At 31.1% G+C, this 16,735-nt stretch overlaps 2 protein-coding genes, 1 non-coding gene and 1 pseudogene across 3 annotated transcripts; 1 reads left to right on the forward strand and 3 right to left on the reverse strand.

Annotated features, from left to right (window-relative positions):
• Positions 1-1,650: 1,650 nt before the first annotated feature.
• On the reverse strand, positions 1,651-7,840 carry LOC149879191 (uncharacterized; annotated as a pseudogene).
• A 69-nt stretch (positions 7,841-7,909) lies between these two features.
• On the reverse strand, positions 7,910-8,932 carry LOC149879192 (uncharacterized). The gene is made up of 2 exons (XM_090072162.1): positions 8,197-8,932; positions 7,910-8,073 (listed from the first exon to the last, which is right to left on the reverse strand). Exons 1-2 carry the CDS (start codon positions 8,879-8,881, stop codon positions 8,042-8,044), a joined length of 717 nt encoding a protein of 238 aa, XP_089928288.1. The 5' UTR covers positions 8,882-8,932; the 3' UTR covers positions 7,910-8,041.
• Positions 8,933-9,214: 282 nt separating this feature from the next.
• On the forward strand, positions 9,215-9,369 carry LOC149879193 (5.8S ribosomal RNA). Its single transcript, XR_016447194.1, has one exon. It is a non-coding gene; the product is annotated as a 5.8S ribosomal RNA (ribosomal RNA).
• Positions 9,370-12,340: 2,971 nt separating this feature from the next.
• Positions 12,341-13,015, reverse strand: LOC149879194 (uncharacterized). The gene has a single exon (XM_090071294.1). The coding sequence runs from the start codon at positions 13,013-13,015 to the stop codon at positions 12,341-12,343; it is 675 nt and encodes a 224-aa protein (XP_089927420.1).
• Between the last annotated feature and the right edge of the window lie 3,720 nt (positions 13,016-16,735).

A 16,735-nucleotide genomic window follows, 5' to 3' on the forward strand; every position in this document is an offset into this window, starting at 1 on the left:
AGAGCTTTGACACGCCTGGGCATACTATTTATGCACTTCGAGGTCAATGCTTTAACTTCAGGATCTCGAACCCATACATCAATCAGTTGTTCTGTAAGCTTCTGTTTACTCGTTATTATTTCCGCACTGATTTTGCGTTTTACTTGCTCCCACAGATTTTCAATAAGATTCATATCTGGAGAATTAAGCCAGGCCAATCAAGAAGCTCGATACTCTCATTAGCAAGAAATGTCGTTATGGATTTTGCAGTATAGCATGGTGCACCATCTTGCATAACAACTATTTTTTTACCATTAGGAAACCACTCTCGTACCTGTGGAATCAGGGTGGTCTGTTGGACAGTCTTGTACTGATCTTGCTTTATTGTCCCTTGTACAATTTAAAGTTGAATGGTACCCCTGCTCGATATGCATCACCAAACCATTATGGATGCTGGTTGCTTTACCGTGTTTACGATACATTCTGGCTTGTGTTGTTCTCGTGGTCTGCGGCGGAAAATTGTGTCTTCTAAAGTTTGAAAGGTAGATTCATCACTGATTACAACCTGAATATAGCAATAATTATTGATGTTTAATAATATTTAAAATATTAGTAAAATCAATTGGGGTAAGATATTAATGCAAAAGCGTCTTTTGAAAACTTGTAATAATAAAATTTTATTTGTTTAAGTTTCAGGAGAGAATAAATGGAAAATCTACCTTATTCCAGTCATCCTGAGAAAAAGAAGAGTGTTTTTTAGCCCAAGCAAGACGTTTTTAATCATCGCAGTGGTAAGTTTTGGTTTCTTCAGTGGCATTCTGCACTTGAATCCTAACTCGTAACTTCGCCTTCTGAAAGATCCAAGTGAAATGTTGGTTCCTTGGTCCTTCAAAACGCTTTTCAGTGTTAATGCTGGCATCTTACGATTTTGCTCAATAACTTTTTGTGATCTTTCTATCATTTCTAGCACTTGTTATTCTTTTGCGGCCACAGCGACCTGTTCGCTGTGCTTCTAATTTGACCCCCATTTTGAGTTTAGAATTTATTCTTCTAACTATAGCCTTTGAGGCTTTGAAAATTTTGGCAATAATTCTTTGACTGTGATTTGTTTCTTGCAGAAGGACAGCTACTTTAGCTAATTTACGTGGGGAAACATCACTAGCTTTACCCATTATTAATCCTAAAACCACTTCAACATTTAATAAATTATTATATGACTGGGATACTTTAAAAAAACACTTAAAATCAACTGAAGTTTCATTATTTTAAGACAGTCTACAATAATTTAGACATAATTTGAACATATAAAGACATAATTTGAGTTATGAAAGAAAAAAATAACTGAATGTTTTTAATTTTATATTATCAAAATTTACCATACCTTTTATAAATTTGAAAATATTGTTTAAAAGTATATATATTTCATAAATGTTTCTAATCTAAAACAAAAAATGAATGACAGGAAGTTTATTACATACAAATGATAAAAAGTAAACAGCAATAACCCCTAACAAAGAAAAGCCAAAAAAGTAACAAAATCTTGAATTTTTTTTTTAAGTCTAAAAATGTGATAAATGGGAACTTAAAAAAAAGAAAAGAGTATGTTGAGACAATCTAGATTTTTCTGACCTAAGTTGAAATAATTGTTAAAACTTCAGACGAAAGTCTCAATCAGGAAGTGAAATTACAATAATCACAAGCATATAGGTTTGCATTATTTGCACTTGCGCATGCTTTATGTGCCCAGCTGGCACACTGTCTGCAAAGGTACCACAGTTCATTGTCTTGACCAATTTATCCACATATTGCACTCAAGTAACTAATTGATTTAATTACTCCACAAATATTTAAATACTCTTCAACATTTTTATCACTTCTTTCAACATTTTTATCATTAGTGTTAACCTCATTATCAAATTTTAGAATTGGAAACTTTAGAGATTTTGAATTTTTAAATTTTTTTCTCGGTTTCCTTGGTTGTTTTCTTTTTAAATTTTTTTGTTTTTCAGAAAAGTTGTGCTCTTATAACTTTCGCTGAAGTTGTTGATTTTGGAGAGCTTCTTTGACTGGAGTATCAGTTAGAATGGAAGAAAATAGCTAATTGCGAGCACCTTTTCATTTTTCTAAACGAGCTTTTGCAGTAGGATAAGGGCGAATACTTTCTACTTCCAGGAAACTACTTGGGTTTTTGTTAACTTCACAATATCTTTTTATTTCTACTGAAAATGGATAAATGCTGAGCGCCTCAGAATTTGGTTTGTTTATTTCTATAGAAACTGGATTGATGCACGGGATGCGTTTAGCGGCGAGAGATTGAATAGATTCTCTTTTCTAGCGTGGTTCAGGTCAAATGCTTCTCGTTGGTGTAAGCTTCGTGTAGACACCGCATCGAGACGTAGTCTCTGTTCCCTGTTAGAATTGCCACTGACGGACAAAAACGTTCGCGCTTGTGACGACTTTGTTGTGCTTCGATGTTTAACACATATCGGTTTATGGACCAATACGGCAAAATGAAGAGGCACTCAGGCGTTTTGTCCGCTATTTTCCAAAGAGCGATGGCTTCGCCGCGCGCTCTTGACGATAGTTACCTGGTTGATTCTACCAATAATCACATGCCCGCCTCAAAGATTAGCCATGCATGTCAAAATGTAAGCACTTGTACTGTGAAACAGCAAATGGCTCATTAAATCAGTTGTCGTTTATTTGATTGTACTTTACATCATGGATACTTGTAATAGTTCTAGAGCTAATACACGCAAAAAATCCCAACACGAAAGGGATGTATTTATTAGATTAAAAACCAATGCGGGTCTTAATAGGTTTTCTTGGTGATTTATGATAACTATTTGAATCGCTTGGTCTTGGGCCAGCAAAGCATCATTAAAATTTCTGCACTATCAACTAAGTATGGTATGATAAAGGCTTACCATTGTTCTAAAGGGTGCTAGACAACTAGGGTTCGATTCCGGAGAGGGAGCCTTGACAATCGGCTACCACATCTAAGAAAGGCAGTTTGCACAAAGATTCGAGTGGTTATGATAAGAAATAATGATACGGGATCTTCAAAGACCTTGCCATCAGAATAAGAACAACATGGAAACATTAACAAAAAAGCACTTGAAAAGCAATTGTGGTACCTGCAGCTGTCGTAATTCCAGCTCCAATAGCGTATGTTATAGTGTATTTAAAGTTATTGTGCTTAAAAAGCTTTTAGTTGGATTTCGGGGAGGAAGGGGGGGGGGCTAATAGGTTCACCGCACGATGAGTTACTGGCGGGTCTGTCCAACTTTGGACAAATGAATTTCATGCAACTGAAAGGTAAAGGAATTGACGGAAAGGCATCACCAGAGGTGGTCGCGACGGTATAATTTCAATTAACACGGGAAACCTCATCACTTGGTTGCAAAACTGAATCTAAGTGATAAAAGACACTTAGAATAAGCCTTGCAGCCTTTAAGTCGGTCTCTTTCTTAAGACAGCAAGAGAATTGTCAGATGAAGCAGCTGGTCAAATGCAATATGTTGCTGCGTTTCTCTGGCCAGATAAAGAGTTGAGAGTACTGATGGAGAAAGTAGTTTCTATACCATCAGCAAAGGCAGTGAGCTTTGATCTCTAAAAATATTACGGCAGAACACGATCTCTCTACGCGATTAAAAAAGTTCGTCATGATGTGAGGTACAAAAATATGTAACGGCTGTACAACGTACGAAACGTAGTACCAGTGCACGCTGAAGCTGAGATAGTAAATGAACGCACCAGAGGAAGATATTATACCTGAGTTGAAGGTAGTAAAGCATGTACGTTTATCGAATCATCTCGCTGGGCTTGATTCAGCCATATACCTCCAGGGTGAACATCTCATCTGACAGAAGAGATGTTCAGTCTGGAGGTATATGACCGAATCACTGCCAGCAAGGTAAAGTAAAAACTTAGGACAACTTCAACGCGTATAAAATGAGATTCCCCTGGTGATGCGCATTATCTTAATATGGTGCTAATTACACAGAATTCCTGTAGAAAAAAACAGATGTCTATCAATAGACTCGTACAAGCATAGTGATAGGCACTTAGTATCCAACATGTGATAATTGGAAATGAGCAAAACAGTCTGTACGGAAATTTCTGGAAACAATGAATTTGAAAGCACTTGTGTCACAATGTGTCAAAAAACATTCATTACGGTAAATAGTTGTTTTGAGAAAATAAAGATCTTCTACATATTCTCCATTTTCATAGTTGAGCAAATAACTAAATAACATAGTTTTTAATGACCTTGCAAACTCCGTTGACGCGATACTTCATGAACCGTTAGAGAAAGCATTGTGCTGATATTTTTTTTTTTTTTTTTTTATTTTTTTATTTTTTTGTTCTTTAATCTTTATAAACTCGTAATATATAATACAATCTTTACAGTTTAAGTATAGTTAAAAAAGAGAAAAAAATCACAAGATTACGTTATAACAAATATTATATGAAATAAAACTGTAAAGTGTTAGAGATTACTTCAAAGAACGCGGGAAACTTGCAGAAAGACCGATGGTCTTGTCATCAAGAAACCGCTTTGCGTTATTAACATTTTTGGATACTTCAATTTAAAATAAATTTATATTTAAAAAATCATGTCATCAGTTTCGACAGAATGAAAGTAAAAATGCAAAAAACAAAGAATGCAGACAAAACAAAAAAAAAAAAATTTTTTTTTTTTTTTTTTTTAATTTTTTAATTTTATTACAATACACATAAATATAAGTAGGTACACGATTTGCTAAATAGGTAATATAAAGTCGTTTTTTAATATATAGTGTTGATAAATAAAAATTTATTTATTTATTAGTGTTGATAAATAATATAATTTATTACTGTTGTTGTTGTTGTTTGTTTTTGAGTTATTTACAGTTTTTAGAGTTATTAGAGTTGATATTGGTTTCGGAACAAAGTTAGTTTTATATATAGTTTTGAATGTTTTAGGCTTAATAAAAGTTCATAAAGTTGTTAGTGTTTAAAATAAGATCTTTTAACAATGTTTTCAGAGTATTTAAGTTATTCGATTTTTCCAGTTGGGTATTTTTGGATACTAATTTGTTATATAGACAAGGACCACGGTACGAAATAGAAAAGCGCGAGAGATTAGTTTTTTTGAAAGGTACTTTGAAGTTTCCCGTTCCTCTGGTATGGTATCTATTGTTGCTATTTTGAAAGAAATTCTTTGAAAAGTGAGAAGGAACAAGTCCAAGTTTATATTTGAGCATAAATAACAAATTTTGGAATATATTGATTTGATATACATTTAATGCTTTCAAATTTTTTAATAGTGGCTCAGCATGCGAGAGTCTATCCTTATTAAAAACTATTCTTGCAGCATGTTTTTGTTTTCGATATAGTGTGGTTAGTTTGGATCTATGTGTACTCGCCCATGCAACATTAGCGTATATGTAGTAGCTTTGTATGAACGAGAAGTATAAGAACTTTAAATTATCAGGAGACAGTATAGAACTTGCTTTGTAAAGGATACCAATGTTTTTTGATATTTTAGTATTTAAAATATCTATATGTGATTTCCAAGAGATGTTCTCATCAATAAGTATCCCTAGAAATTTAGTTGCTCGGGTTCTCTCTATTTCTTTATTATCTATATTTAACGAAGGTAAATCGGAAGGTATTTTTATAAAGTTAGGATGAAAAAGAATGTATTTGGTTTTTTCTGTGTTTAGCGATAATTTGTTAGATTTTAACCAACTGTTTATTTTTTCAAGTTCAGTATTTGTAGTTTCATAAAGTTCTGTAATAGATGAGGATGCATAAAATAAATTAGTGTCGTCTGCGAACATTATGACATCCAATTTACTCGAGGCTTTAGGAAGATCGTTTATGTATATTAAAAACAAAAGAGGTGCAAGAATGGAACCTTGGGAGACACCGTATTTTATTTTGAGTAATTTTGAAGCTTTTTTTTTATGAGCAATAACGCATTGTTTTCTGTCTAGTAAAAAATTTTTGAACCAGTTTAGTGCAACACCTTTTATCCCATATTTTTCCATTTTCCTAATTAAAATAGCGTGATCTACTGTGTCAAACGCCTTAGATAAATCAACAAAGACTCCAAGGACGTATTTTTTGTTTTCAAAGGAGTTATTTATATTATTAATAAGATCTAGAATTGCGTGTTCGGTTGAATGTTGCTTTTGGAAGCCAAACTGTTTTTCATTTAGGATTTTGTTATTTGTTAGATATTTATACAGTTTATTGTATATTACTCTCTCCAAAAGTTTTGAAAATACAGGTAGAACTGAGATTGGTCTGTAGTTATTTAGTGTAAATGAATCTCCGGTTTTTAATATTGGTATTACCTTAGCTATTTTTAATTTATTCGGTACAGATCCTGTAATAATTGAAGATTTAAATATTTCATATATTGGTTGTTTTATCACTGAAAACACATTTACAACTATATAGCTACAAATGTCGTCTATCCCAGGAGCCTTATACGTCTTAAGTGAGTTTTTTGCAATTTCTAGTTCTTCATGGTTTAGTCCAGAGAAAATATTTAAACAGAGATGTTGGTTTGTGATATAGGTTTCGAAGGAGATATCAGGGCATTGAATTTTTGAAGCCATGTTAGGGCCTATGTTTGCAAAAAAGCTATTAAAGTTTTCAGCGATAGAATTTTTGTCGATATATTCAGTTTCATTAACGATAATTTTATCAGGTAAATCATTTGATTTTGTATGGTTTTTACCTATTATTTCTTTCAATATGTTCCAGGTTTTTTTAATATCACCTTTGCTTTTTTGTAGTTGTTTTGAATAATATATTTTTTTAGAATTCTTTCTAATTTTTTCAAACAGATTTTTGTATTCCTTGTATGTAGTTAAGTTAGTTTCATTTCTGTTTTTTAAAAACTTGATATATAATTTTTGTTTTGTTTTTGATGATTTTCTAATCCCGTTAGTTATCCATGGGCAGTTTAAATGTTTTAACTTTATTTCTTTCTCTTCAACAGGGAAATGTTTATTGTAGTGGTCTAGAAAAATATTAATAAACAAATTGTATGCGGAGTTTGTGTGTCCAAGGTTACATTCTTGATATACTCCATCCCAATTTACTATAGATAGCAAGTCTTTAAAATTTTTGATAGAGATTTGATTGATTTTTCTTTTATAAATTTTGGTTTTGGTATTGTTAAAGGTTTTTAGATCTTGAGATAATGAAAAATAAATAGGAAAATGATCTGATATATCGGTTTTGATAATTCCTGCTTTTAAAGAGGTTTCTAGAAATGTATTTGTTAATATATTGTCTATAGCAGAAACGGAGGTTGGGGTTACTCGGGTAGGTTTGTTGATGATTGGGAGGATACACAATTGAAACAGATTATCAAAAAAGAGTTTAGTATCAGCGTTTTCTTTGTAGTTTAAACTGTTAATATTTAAATCCCCTATAAAGAAAATATTTTTTCCCTTATCATTTATTTTGAGAAAGATTTCATTAAAAAAATTTGTAAATTTATTTATATCACCTTCTGGAGGTCTATAGCAAGTGGAAATTATAATACTTTTTGATTTATTACCCGTTATCTCAATAGTAAAGACTTCACTATCAGTATCAGAGATAGAGAGGTCTTGTCTTACTTTAAACACTTGATTATTTCGGATATACGTTGCGATCCCTCCTCCCCTTTTATTTGTTTTTCTTTCAAAAGATATTAGTTTATAATTTGGAATTTGAAAATTTGTGTTCGTTTGAAGTAATTCATCAGAACACCACGTTTCGGTTATGCAAATCATACTAAATGAGTAATTGCAATCTATTAGAAAGTGTTTTAGTTTATCAAAATTTTTATTTATACTTCTTATATTTATGTGTATTGCAGTAAAGTTATTTTTTAAAGTTTCGAATTCAATTTTAAAAGTTTCAGTTTCAAAATATTTCGAATCAAAATTATTTCTGTGAAAAATTTGCGCATCAGAGTCGTAAAAATCGTTTAGTAAAATATTATTAGCAGTTTCGAAGGCATTGAAACGCAGCGTTTCAAAATCTATTGTTTTGTTTATGTTTGCGTCAGTCATAGCGTAAAGTGCGATAAATCAAAACGTGCTAGCATAATAAAAAATGTACAGAACTATTTCATATATCTCGATTAAGTACTTTTTTAAAATTAAAGTTATTTACGAAAATCTCTGACGAATATTTTATCATATTTGATTATAGCAAATTTACCTTCCTTTCGGAATCTTTTAACATCTTCCCATAGCTTTTTTCTTATTTCCATCGTTTCGTTCGCGTAGTCTTCATTAATGAATATTCCGGTTCCTTTGAGTTTTTTTGATAGCGTTAAGATTTTATTTTTATTTTGGAAGTCTAGTAGTTTAATTATTATAGTTCTTGGAGAGTTATCTTCATTTATTTTTCCAATGCGGTGAGCTCTTTCAATTATTACGTCTTCAGAGATTTCCAGTTTATTTCTAAATAGATCTTTAACTTTCTTTGTACAGTCATTCCAAGATTCCATGGGCAGCTCAGATAAGCCATCAATCCTTAGGTTATTACGGCGTGAACGATTTTCAAGGTCAATATTTTTTTTTTTTAAATTGTTAATTTCGCTAGCCATCAGACTGTTTGTTTCCGATAATTTTTTTAAGAAATTTTCTTCCTGAAAGTTGATGCTTTCCTTTATATCGTTGATGTCTTTTTCAATTATTTTAACCTTCGATTTGCTTTTATTAAACTCGTTTTCAAGTTTGTCAAGCCGATCTGTTAATATTTTTAGATTTGCACTTATGATATCGCTAAATATCTTTTCCTGTTTTTTTAAAAGGTTGATAGTTTCACTAAGAATACCTTTTTTTTGTTCTTCCAGTTTGGTGGTTATTAGTTTTTCAATATTTTTCATTGTAACTTCCATATTGAAAATTTTTTCAAAAACACGTCTTGCTCTTACGATGCCGCAAAAAAAAAAAAAAAAAAAAAAAAAAAAAAAAATATGGGATGACGACCGATATGGGATGACGACCCGATATGGGATGACGACCGATATAATCACTGTAGTAGAAAGCCTGTACGGTTAAGTTCTTACAAACATATCTGAAGTGTGAATAATAACTAGGAAAAATATTGAACGGGGGATTTAATTGGTACTGTCGCAAGTCAACCACCCACTTCAATTATGTTTTATTTCTTCTTTTTCATTCCCGAAAAACGAAGAGTGTAATTAAACTACATAACCATTTAATGGGTAAAATTTTAACAGCGTATCTCTAGGTTTGTGTATTGATAAAGAGCGTAGCCAGTTGCGATAAGTAGTGAGAACTGCACAATGCAGTAAGTCATTAAATCTTTGAACGCAAACTGCGCTCACTGGAGCTCCCAGGGAGCATAACGGTCTGAGCGTGTTAAAATCCATCAACCCAGTTAACCATTCCATCTGGGTCCCAGATGTGAACCAACTGGGGAAAATGCTAGGACCAAAATGCTAGGATCTGGGTATCCCATATGGGTCTCATTGTGATTCTGTCAGTGGGATCCTACTAGGTCCCATCTGGGATTTTTCTGGGTTTTCGACGGGAAATCCCATATATATTCCAGATATTTTTTCATTTACCGCGGGTTTTCTCATTTTTTTATAGTTTGCGTTTCGCAGATATTCTGTATCTCGAATCTGCGAAATGTGACAATATTTTGATTAAAAAGCGTCACATTTTTTATATAAAACTAAAAAGTAAAATTTATTTATGTTCAATTCGCTGTCAGGGCAATAAAATGTATTAGGCAAAGGAATACTTGGTCTAACATAACTTTTACAAATCAATTGAAAAAACAGATTTGAATTTTATATTTTTAAGCAACAGAAAACTAAAAAATACAGCACCCAAATAAACTGGTTTAAAAAATCATTATACATATATAACTTAAACTTTACTGCATTGTGACAAAGGCAGCATGTATTGATGACAAGACATGCTGCCATTAAACTATTAAAAAATTAACTATTGAAATAATATTGCTTGAAACACACACGTATTACCATATATAAATGTAATTACTAGTAAATATTATTCTAATAGTTTGAGATATAAAAACTCGGGGAAAGAAATACTTCCATGAACTTTCTGAAACAAAAATATTCAAAAAATGTTGTCAGATTAAGTGTAAACTTACTAGATTTAAATGAACCATTTCATGGGAAGTTTTACAAAACTTTTATGTGAAAATACTTAAAACTTCCCCGAAGTAGTTTTAAGGACCTTTTTTATATATATAATTTTTCAGTCGATTTCTTCTAAATTATTTATTTGAAAAATTGTTAAGAGAAGTGGGAGGGCAAATGCCCCTGCTGCCTTCCCAGTTGGCACGGGCCTGTTTTTAATTTATTTCACAACATTCTAAAAAAATTATATAACATCCTGTGATAATTAAAAAACATCTTAAAACCTTAAAACTTAACATTTCCCTCTTTTAGACTAGCCATATTGTTTCTTAAACAAATGTCTGAATATTGCTATCAAAATTTATACACTTTTATATTACAGACTTAAGATCAACCAGTATGTAAAATAGACGCAATGCCTGTGGAGGCACCACGTCTTTTAAAGTGTTTCTTATGCTATTTCTTAAAAAACTTTTATTAAGAACGATGCCAATGAAACTGCTCTTAATAAAAAATATAAGCTACCATTTTACCATTCACAGAAGCCCCGTACTAGTCCAATTTTCACCTTTACCAAACTTATTGCAAATAATATATGCAAAACATACATACAATAAATAATTGAGATATAAAATGTTGGGTAAAAGTTACCTTAACTTAAAATATAAAAGCTTAACTCAAACGTTTGAATGCAAAATCAAATCAAAACAATTAAAAAAAAAAAAATTATTTTCCAAAACATTCGGCAAAGAGCTATTTGGTGAAATGTTTTAATCTATTATATCCCTGTTTTCGACAATCACTACCACGGTCCCGTGAATTAAAAAACCACTTTGAAAGTTCTGCCTCAACTCGCTTTTTATTTGCATCTTAAGTAGTTGCATTAACTTTCACACTACCTCGAAAAAATGTTTTTTTTTTTTAAATTTTAGACAATAATAGCTTGAAGTACACTTAATAGATATAAGTTTAATTACTAAATAAATTTAGATAACAAAAAAAGTAAGTCATGACCTGTTGGTTTGAAAAAACCAATGCTAACCCACCAAAAAGTTATAAATTTCTGATCACAAATTGGAATTGTTTTGATTTTTACCGTTTCAGGGTCAAAATCGAAACAAAAGTGGGCAACCTGATTAAATTTTACAATGTATTACGATGCATATATATATATATATATATATATATATATATATATATATATATATATATATATATATATATATATATATATATATATATATATATATATATATATATTAACATCAAATAATACGAATTCTCTAAATACAAATATTATTTTATTATGAGAAATTTTCGCTGGATTATGGTTACCAGCATCATCAGCTCGTAACATTATTTTAAGTTACAAAAAGCGATTAAAATTAACTGAAGTCAACAGTTGAATGGCTTCTTTCTGTTTTATCCTTCCGTTATAATGTAAAAAATGGTGTCCAAAATTTAGTTTTAATAAATTGCCCATTATCGATATTAATCCCTCATTTAGATGGGAACATTGGTGCCTCTGTATCTCAAGAGCTTCACGGACCTTCTGATTAAATATTTTTGTCTCTACTTTAAGAGTTTTAGTTCTCTCCCAATTAATTTCTTCTGAACATGATTTACTATGTGTGGCTATTGCAGGCTAATGATGTTTGCCCCCGTTTAAGCTTTTTTGATGTTGTTGGGTTCGAGTTCTAATTTGCAATTTCGTTCGCCAACGTATTTCTTTAAACAGCTACATTCAATTAAGTAAGCTCCAGGTTGGCTATTGCGTGGTAATTTAGATTTGTTTTTTACACGTTAGCAGTTATCTTAAATTAAGATTCGATTTAAAAACTACTCTATATCCAACTTTTCTAAATATTTTTCTTAATTTTGGGGACAGTGATGGTATCCACGGTAATGAAACTGTATCGAGGGTTTCACACTCGGATTGATATTTGTTTTTACTTATAGACAGTTTTTTTCTAGTTTGGTTTGCAATACTTACCAGTTGGCTTTTGTCGTAACCATTTTCGTTGAGCATTTGAATTAGAAAAATTATCTGGTTTTGTAAATGTAAATCACTGCATATGGAGTAAGCTCTGTGAATGTAACCTTTAAATATTGCACTTAAAATTTTGGGATCGTGATTTGAGTGAGGTTTAATTTGAATATTCGTAATGGCTTCTTTTATGTAAACTTTAAACTCGCATTTGCCATTGGTGTTATTTATTACCGTAACATCGAAAAAGTTTTATTTTCGCATTCGATTTCGATTGTGTATTGTATTGCAGGGTGTTGTTTATTCAAAATAAGTTGGAATTGTTTTGCATCCTGAATTTTTGAAAATCTAGCATGACTATCATCAACATATTTTAGATAGGACTTTAAATCAAGAGGAGGGTATAATGATTTTGCCATTTTAAAAGGATTTTCTACGTGGTATTGTAGAAAAGATTCCGCAAGTATGACCATGAACGAAAGACCAAAAAGACCGGAATTCTCCAACTCATGAATTTCTTCGTTCCACAAGAAATAACATCGATGTAAGCAAAGCTCTATCAGCTTTTTAGTTTCCGATATAGTAACTTTGGTAAAACAATTGTAGGAATCACCTTTATTTAATTTATCTGAAAGAATCAAAGTAGCTTCTTTATGTGGAATTGATGGATAGAGGTTTACTACATCAAATGAAACTTGAACCTCATTTTTTACTATATTCCATGAGTTTGGTTTGTTAATAAAGTCAAAAGAGTTTTTTAAATGTGTTTTGTTTTTGTTTAAGACAGATTGTATTGTCTTTACTAAGTAGTAAGATATTCCATAGTTAAGCGTGCCAATTGTTGATACAACTATTCTTATAGGATAGGATTTTTCAAGTTTGTGAGCTTTAATTAGACCATACATACAAGGTGGGATGGGGTCACTTGGATATATATTAATCTTATTCAGTTTTTAAAAATCGTTGCTTTTTTTTAAGTTGTGAGAGATCTGATCTTCGTCGCATAACTATAAGTAGGATCCTCACTTAGAACTGTTGTTAGACCAATCTATTCGCGAATTTTTTCTAAAGCTTTTTAATGTTTTATTCTAACAAAACAATTACCTTTATTAATATTATATATATTGACAAGCTGGCTTTCTTTAGTTTCTTTAAGAGCTTTTCTTTGTTCTCTTATTAAATTTTGGCTTAATTTTTTACCCATTTTAAGTTCTTTGATGACATTTTTTTCATTATTAATACAAGTCATGGAAAAAAAGTATTGTTTAGCTACATTAAAAAATCGGCTTATCAATAAATATAGAAAAAACATAAAAGCTTCCCACCCAACAACAAGTCGTCTTAAAGACAAATTGAAGATGTCTTGAAATTGGTCTTAAAAATGTCTTAAACTGGTCTCAAATGAAACACAGTAAGTCGTCTTATCTAAGACATCTCTAAGTTGCCTTATTTAAGACATCTTAAAGTTGTCTTAAACTGGTCTCAAATGAAACACTGTAAGCCGTCTTAACTAAAACGTCTTAAAGTTGTCTTATTTAACACATCTTAACGACGGCTTAAACTGGTCTCAAAAGAAACACAGTAAGTCGTCTTATTTAAAACGTCTTCAAGTTGCCTTATCTAAGACATCTTAAAGTTGTCTTACACTGGTCTCAAATGAAACACTTCAAGCCGTCTTCACTAAAATGTCCTAAAGTTGCCTTATTTCAGACGTCTTAAAGATGGCTTAAACTGGTCTCAAATGAAACACAGTAAGTCGTCTTATTTAAAACGTCTTCAAGTTTTCTTATTTAACACGTATTAATGACGGCTTAAAAAGACTTGTATATATATATATATATATATATATATATATATATATATATATATATATATATATATATATATATATATATATATATATATATATATATATATATATTACCTTCCAGTCTCCTTCCAATACAATATAAATATATATTTTTATATTGTGTTAGAAAGAGACGTGAAGGTGGTGACTGAATATAGGAAGGTGTGAAAAATATGAACTATCAAAATGCAATAAATGAAAAAAAAGACATGATTTACTGTAGAAATATTTCACAGCATCCACAAAAAAGAGTACATAATTATATTTTAATAAGATTTTCGTAATGCTGGTGCGTTTTTAACATGTTCTGAATAAATTCATGGACAGTCTTTTCCAATTCTTTTGGATATGTCGCTCGAACTGTCGCTGAAAAGAGAAAATTAATAAAAAAATAATAGTGCAAGAAAATCATTGTATTTTTGGAAAGCAGCATTCGAAGACACTTATCAATTACACATTTGTAAAGGTGGGTTTCTTTAAAACTACTCTTTCCGCCTCTCTGTAGATCCATGTTGAAGTTAATCATTAGTGAACAATCTAATTTCTAAATTCGATTAGTTTCTCAGAAATCTGTAAAATATGTGTTTGTAATAAAATAGCCATAGGACCTTAACGAAATAATTCAAAATTTTTTTGAATTATTAGTTGGTCTTTTGCATATTGTCGAGGCAGAAATCCGGAAAAACACATTTAAAACCAGCAGCTATAAGAGGAGATATTTTTCTGATGTTGCTTATACGACTGGCAGCTAAAATCGTAGTCTGTCTGCTTGCAAAACTTTTGTTCTTCATAAAACACTACCCTTCCTTCCCAAGAACCTTTGATAATGCCTCTTTCACAAGAATAGTATCCAGTATGAGCGCAACAGTCCATTTTGAAAATGATCTTCCAGGGGCATCACAGAAAAAAGCTCTAACTTTAACAGTGTGTACAACTGATTTTATTGTCAGATAAAATTGTCCGCATAACTTTATAAACCATACAATTCTTGTCATTCTTCCGCAATTGGAATTAAAGACGTAATTAAAAACTCAATTAAGGAAGGAATTAAAGCATGGACGTATAAGAGATGGACGTGCAACTTATTATTGTAGTTTAAACTTTTAGTATTAGTTTAAACTTTCATAGTATTTGTTTAATAAGACTGTTCAGGATAAAGTAACTACTTCACGTGTTGACAAATTATTAAACAAATTAATCCAAGGTAAAGGAAATTAGTTGTCGGCACGAACAGATTTTATCATTTTTTCAAGATAAACATTTGTAAATTTGGACACGTTTTTTCGTGTAAACAAAGTCTGTCAATGATAAAGTAGACCTGTAAAAACAATTTTAAAATGACTAAAAAAAGTATAGCGAAACATAAAAAAGCTTAAATATAATTTTTTGTCAAGATCTGGTTTCATTCAACTCCTTGGTTCTTCGTTCATTAGCCTTAAATTTAGGTATTTTTTAAGATTTATTCCCATATGCCGCCATTTTTTGCGTCGACTACTCTATAAGCTCCCCAATATATATTCCACTGTGAGTTGTTTATTGGTAGGTGCATTTTCTAATGGGTATTTTTTAACTTATTTGATAATGCAAAATCTTTTAAAAAGTTATTCAAATTTATAATTATCTTGCAAAATGCGCCAGATATTTCATGTTTTCGTTTTTCATAATTCATTTATTATTTCATTTATTATAAAAAGCACATAATAACCCATTAGTTTTTGTCAAGTAAAATTCAGTTTATATATAGCTGGTAAATCATGTTATGTTAATGTTAAATACTAAGTTATTCTTGCGGTTTGCCATAAACTGGTTTTGCTAAATTCTTTAAAACTGTAACAAATTACTTTTTCTTTCTTGCATTTATACTCATTTTATGTATAAGTTATTTATCCTTAACTGTATATATTCCTGTTGTTAAACATATATATATATATATACATATATATATTTGATATAAGAATCCATTGGACTTAAACTAAGGGCTATAGTGTCTAATGGAGCAAGCCCAAATAGAAAATTCATTAATATTCATAAACCAGAAGACTGCAGCAGTATGGTAGATGGAGTAGTTCACTAAACATGGAGCCATTGTGCTCTAGGTAGCTACAAAACTTCTTGATATTTCGCATTAACTATTACCTCTTAAGTTATACATGTATTCAAGTAAATGATCTCAATTTCTTTTCATCATTCGCGTTATTTCATAAAATATTATTGTTTATAACAATAGATTTTTAAGAATGCGCAACTAGCATGGTTTGCAAAAAAGTTAAAACTTTGCACGTCCATCTCTAATACTTCTACGATTAAAGACATCTTAAGCTGCTTATTCCAAAAGACGTCTTGTTAAGATGTCTTAAGGAGATCTTAAACTGGTTGTTCCGACAGACGTCTTGTTAAGATGTCTTACGGATGTCTAAAACTGGTTATTCTGAAAGACATCTTAAACTGGTTATTCCGAAAGACGTATTAAACTGGTTATTCGGAGAGACGTCTTATTAAGATGTCTTAAGGACGTCTTAAACTTGTTGTTCCGATAGACGTCTTGTCAAGATGTCTCACGGATGTCTTAAACTGGTTATTCCGAAAGACGTCTTGTTAAGATGTCTTAAGGACATCTTAAACTGGTTGTTGGAAGATGTCTTAATGAGATGTTGAAAAGCCGTCCTAAACACGTCTTTAACTAGTTGTAGACGTCTAGACGAGTTAAAGACAAGTTGCATACGTCTTAAAATTGTCTTATGTTGGGTGGGTTACTGTTAGCAGTGGAACTGGATGT

This window comes from Hydra viridissima, unplaced genomic scaffold (assembly GCF_058129835.1).
Source record: "Hydra viridissima isolate aposymbiotic clone 2 unplaced genomic scaffold, HvirCarnegie_v1 scaffold_14, whole genome shotgun sequence".
NCBI lineage: Eukaryota > Metazoa > Cnidaria > Hydrozoa > Anthoathecata > Hydridae > Hydra > Hydra viridissima.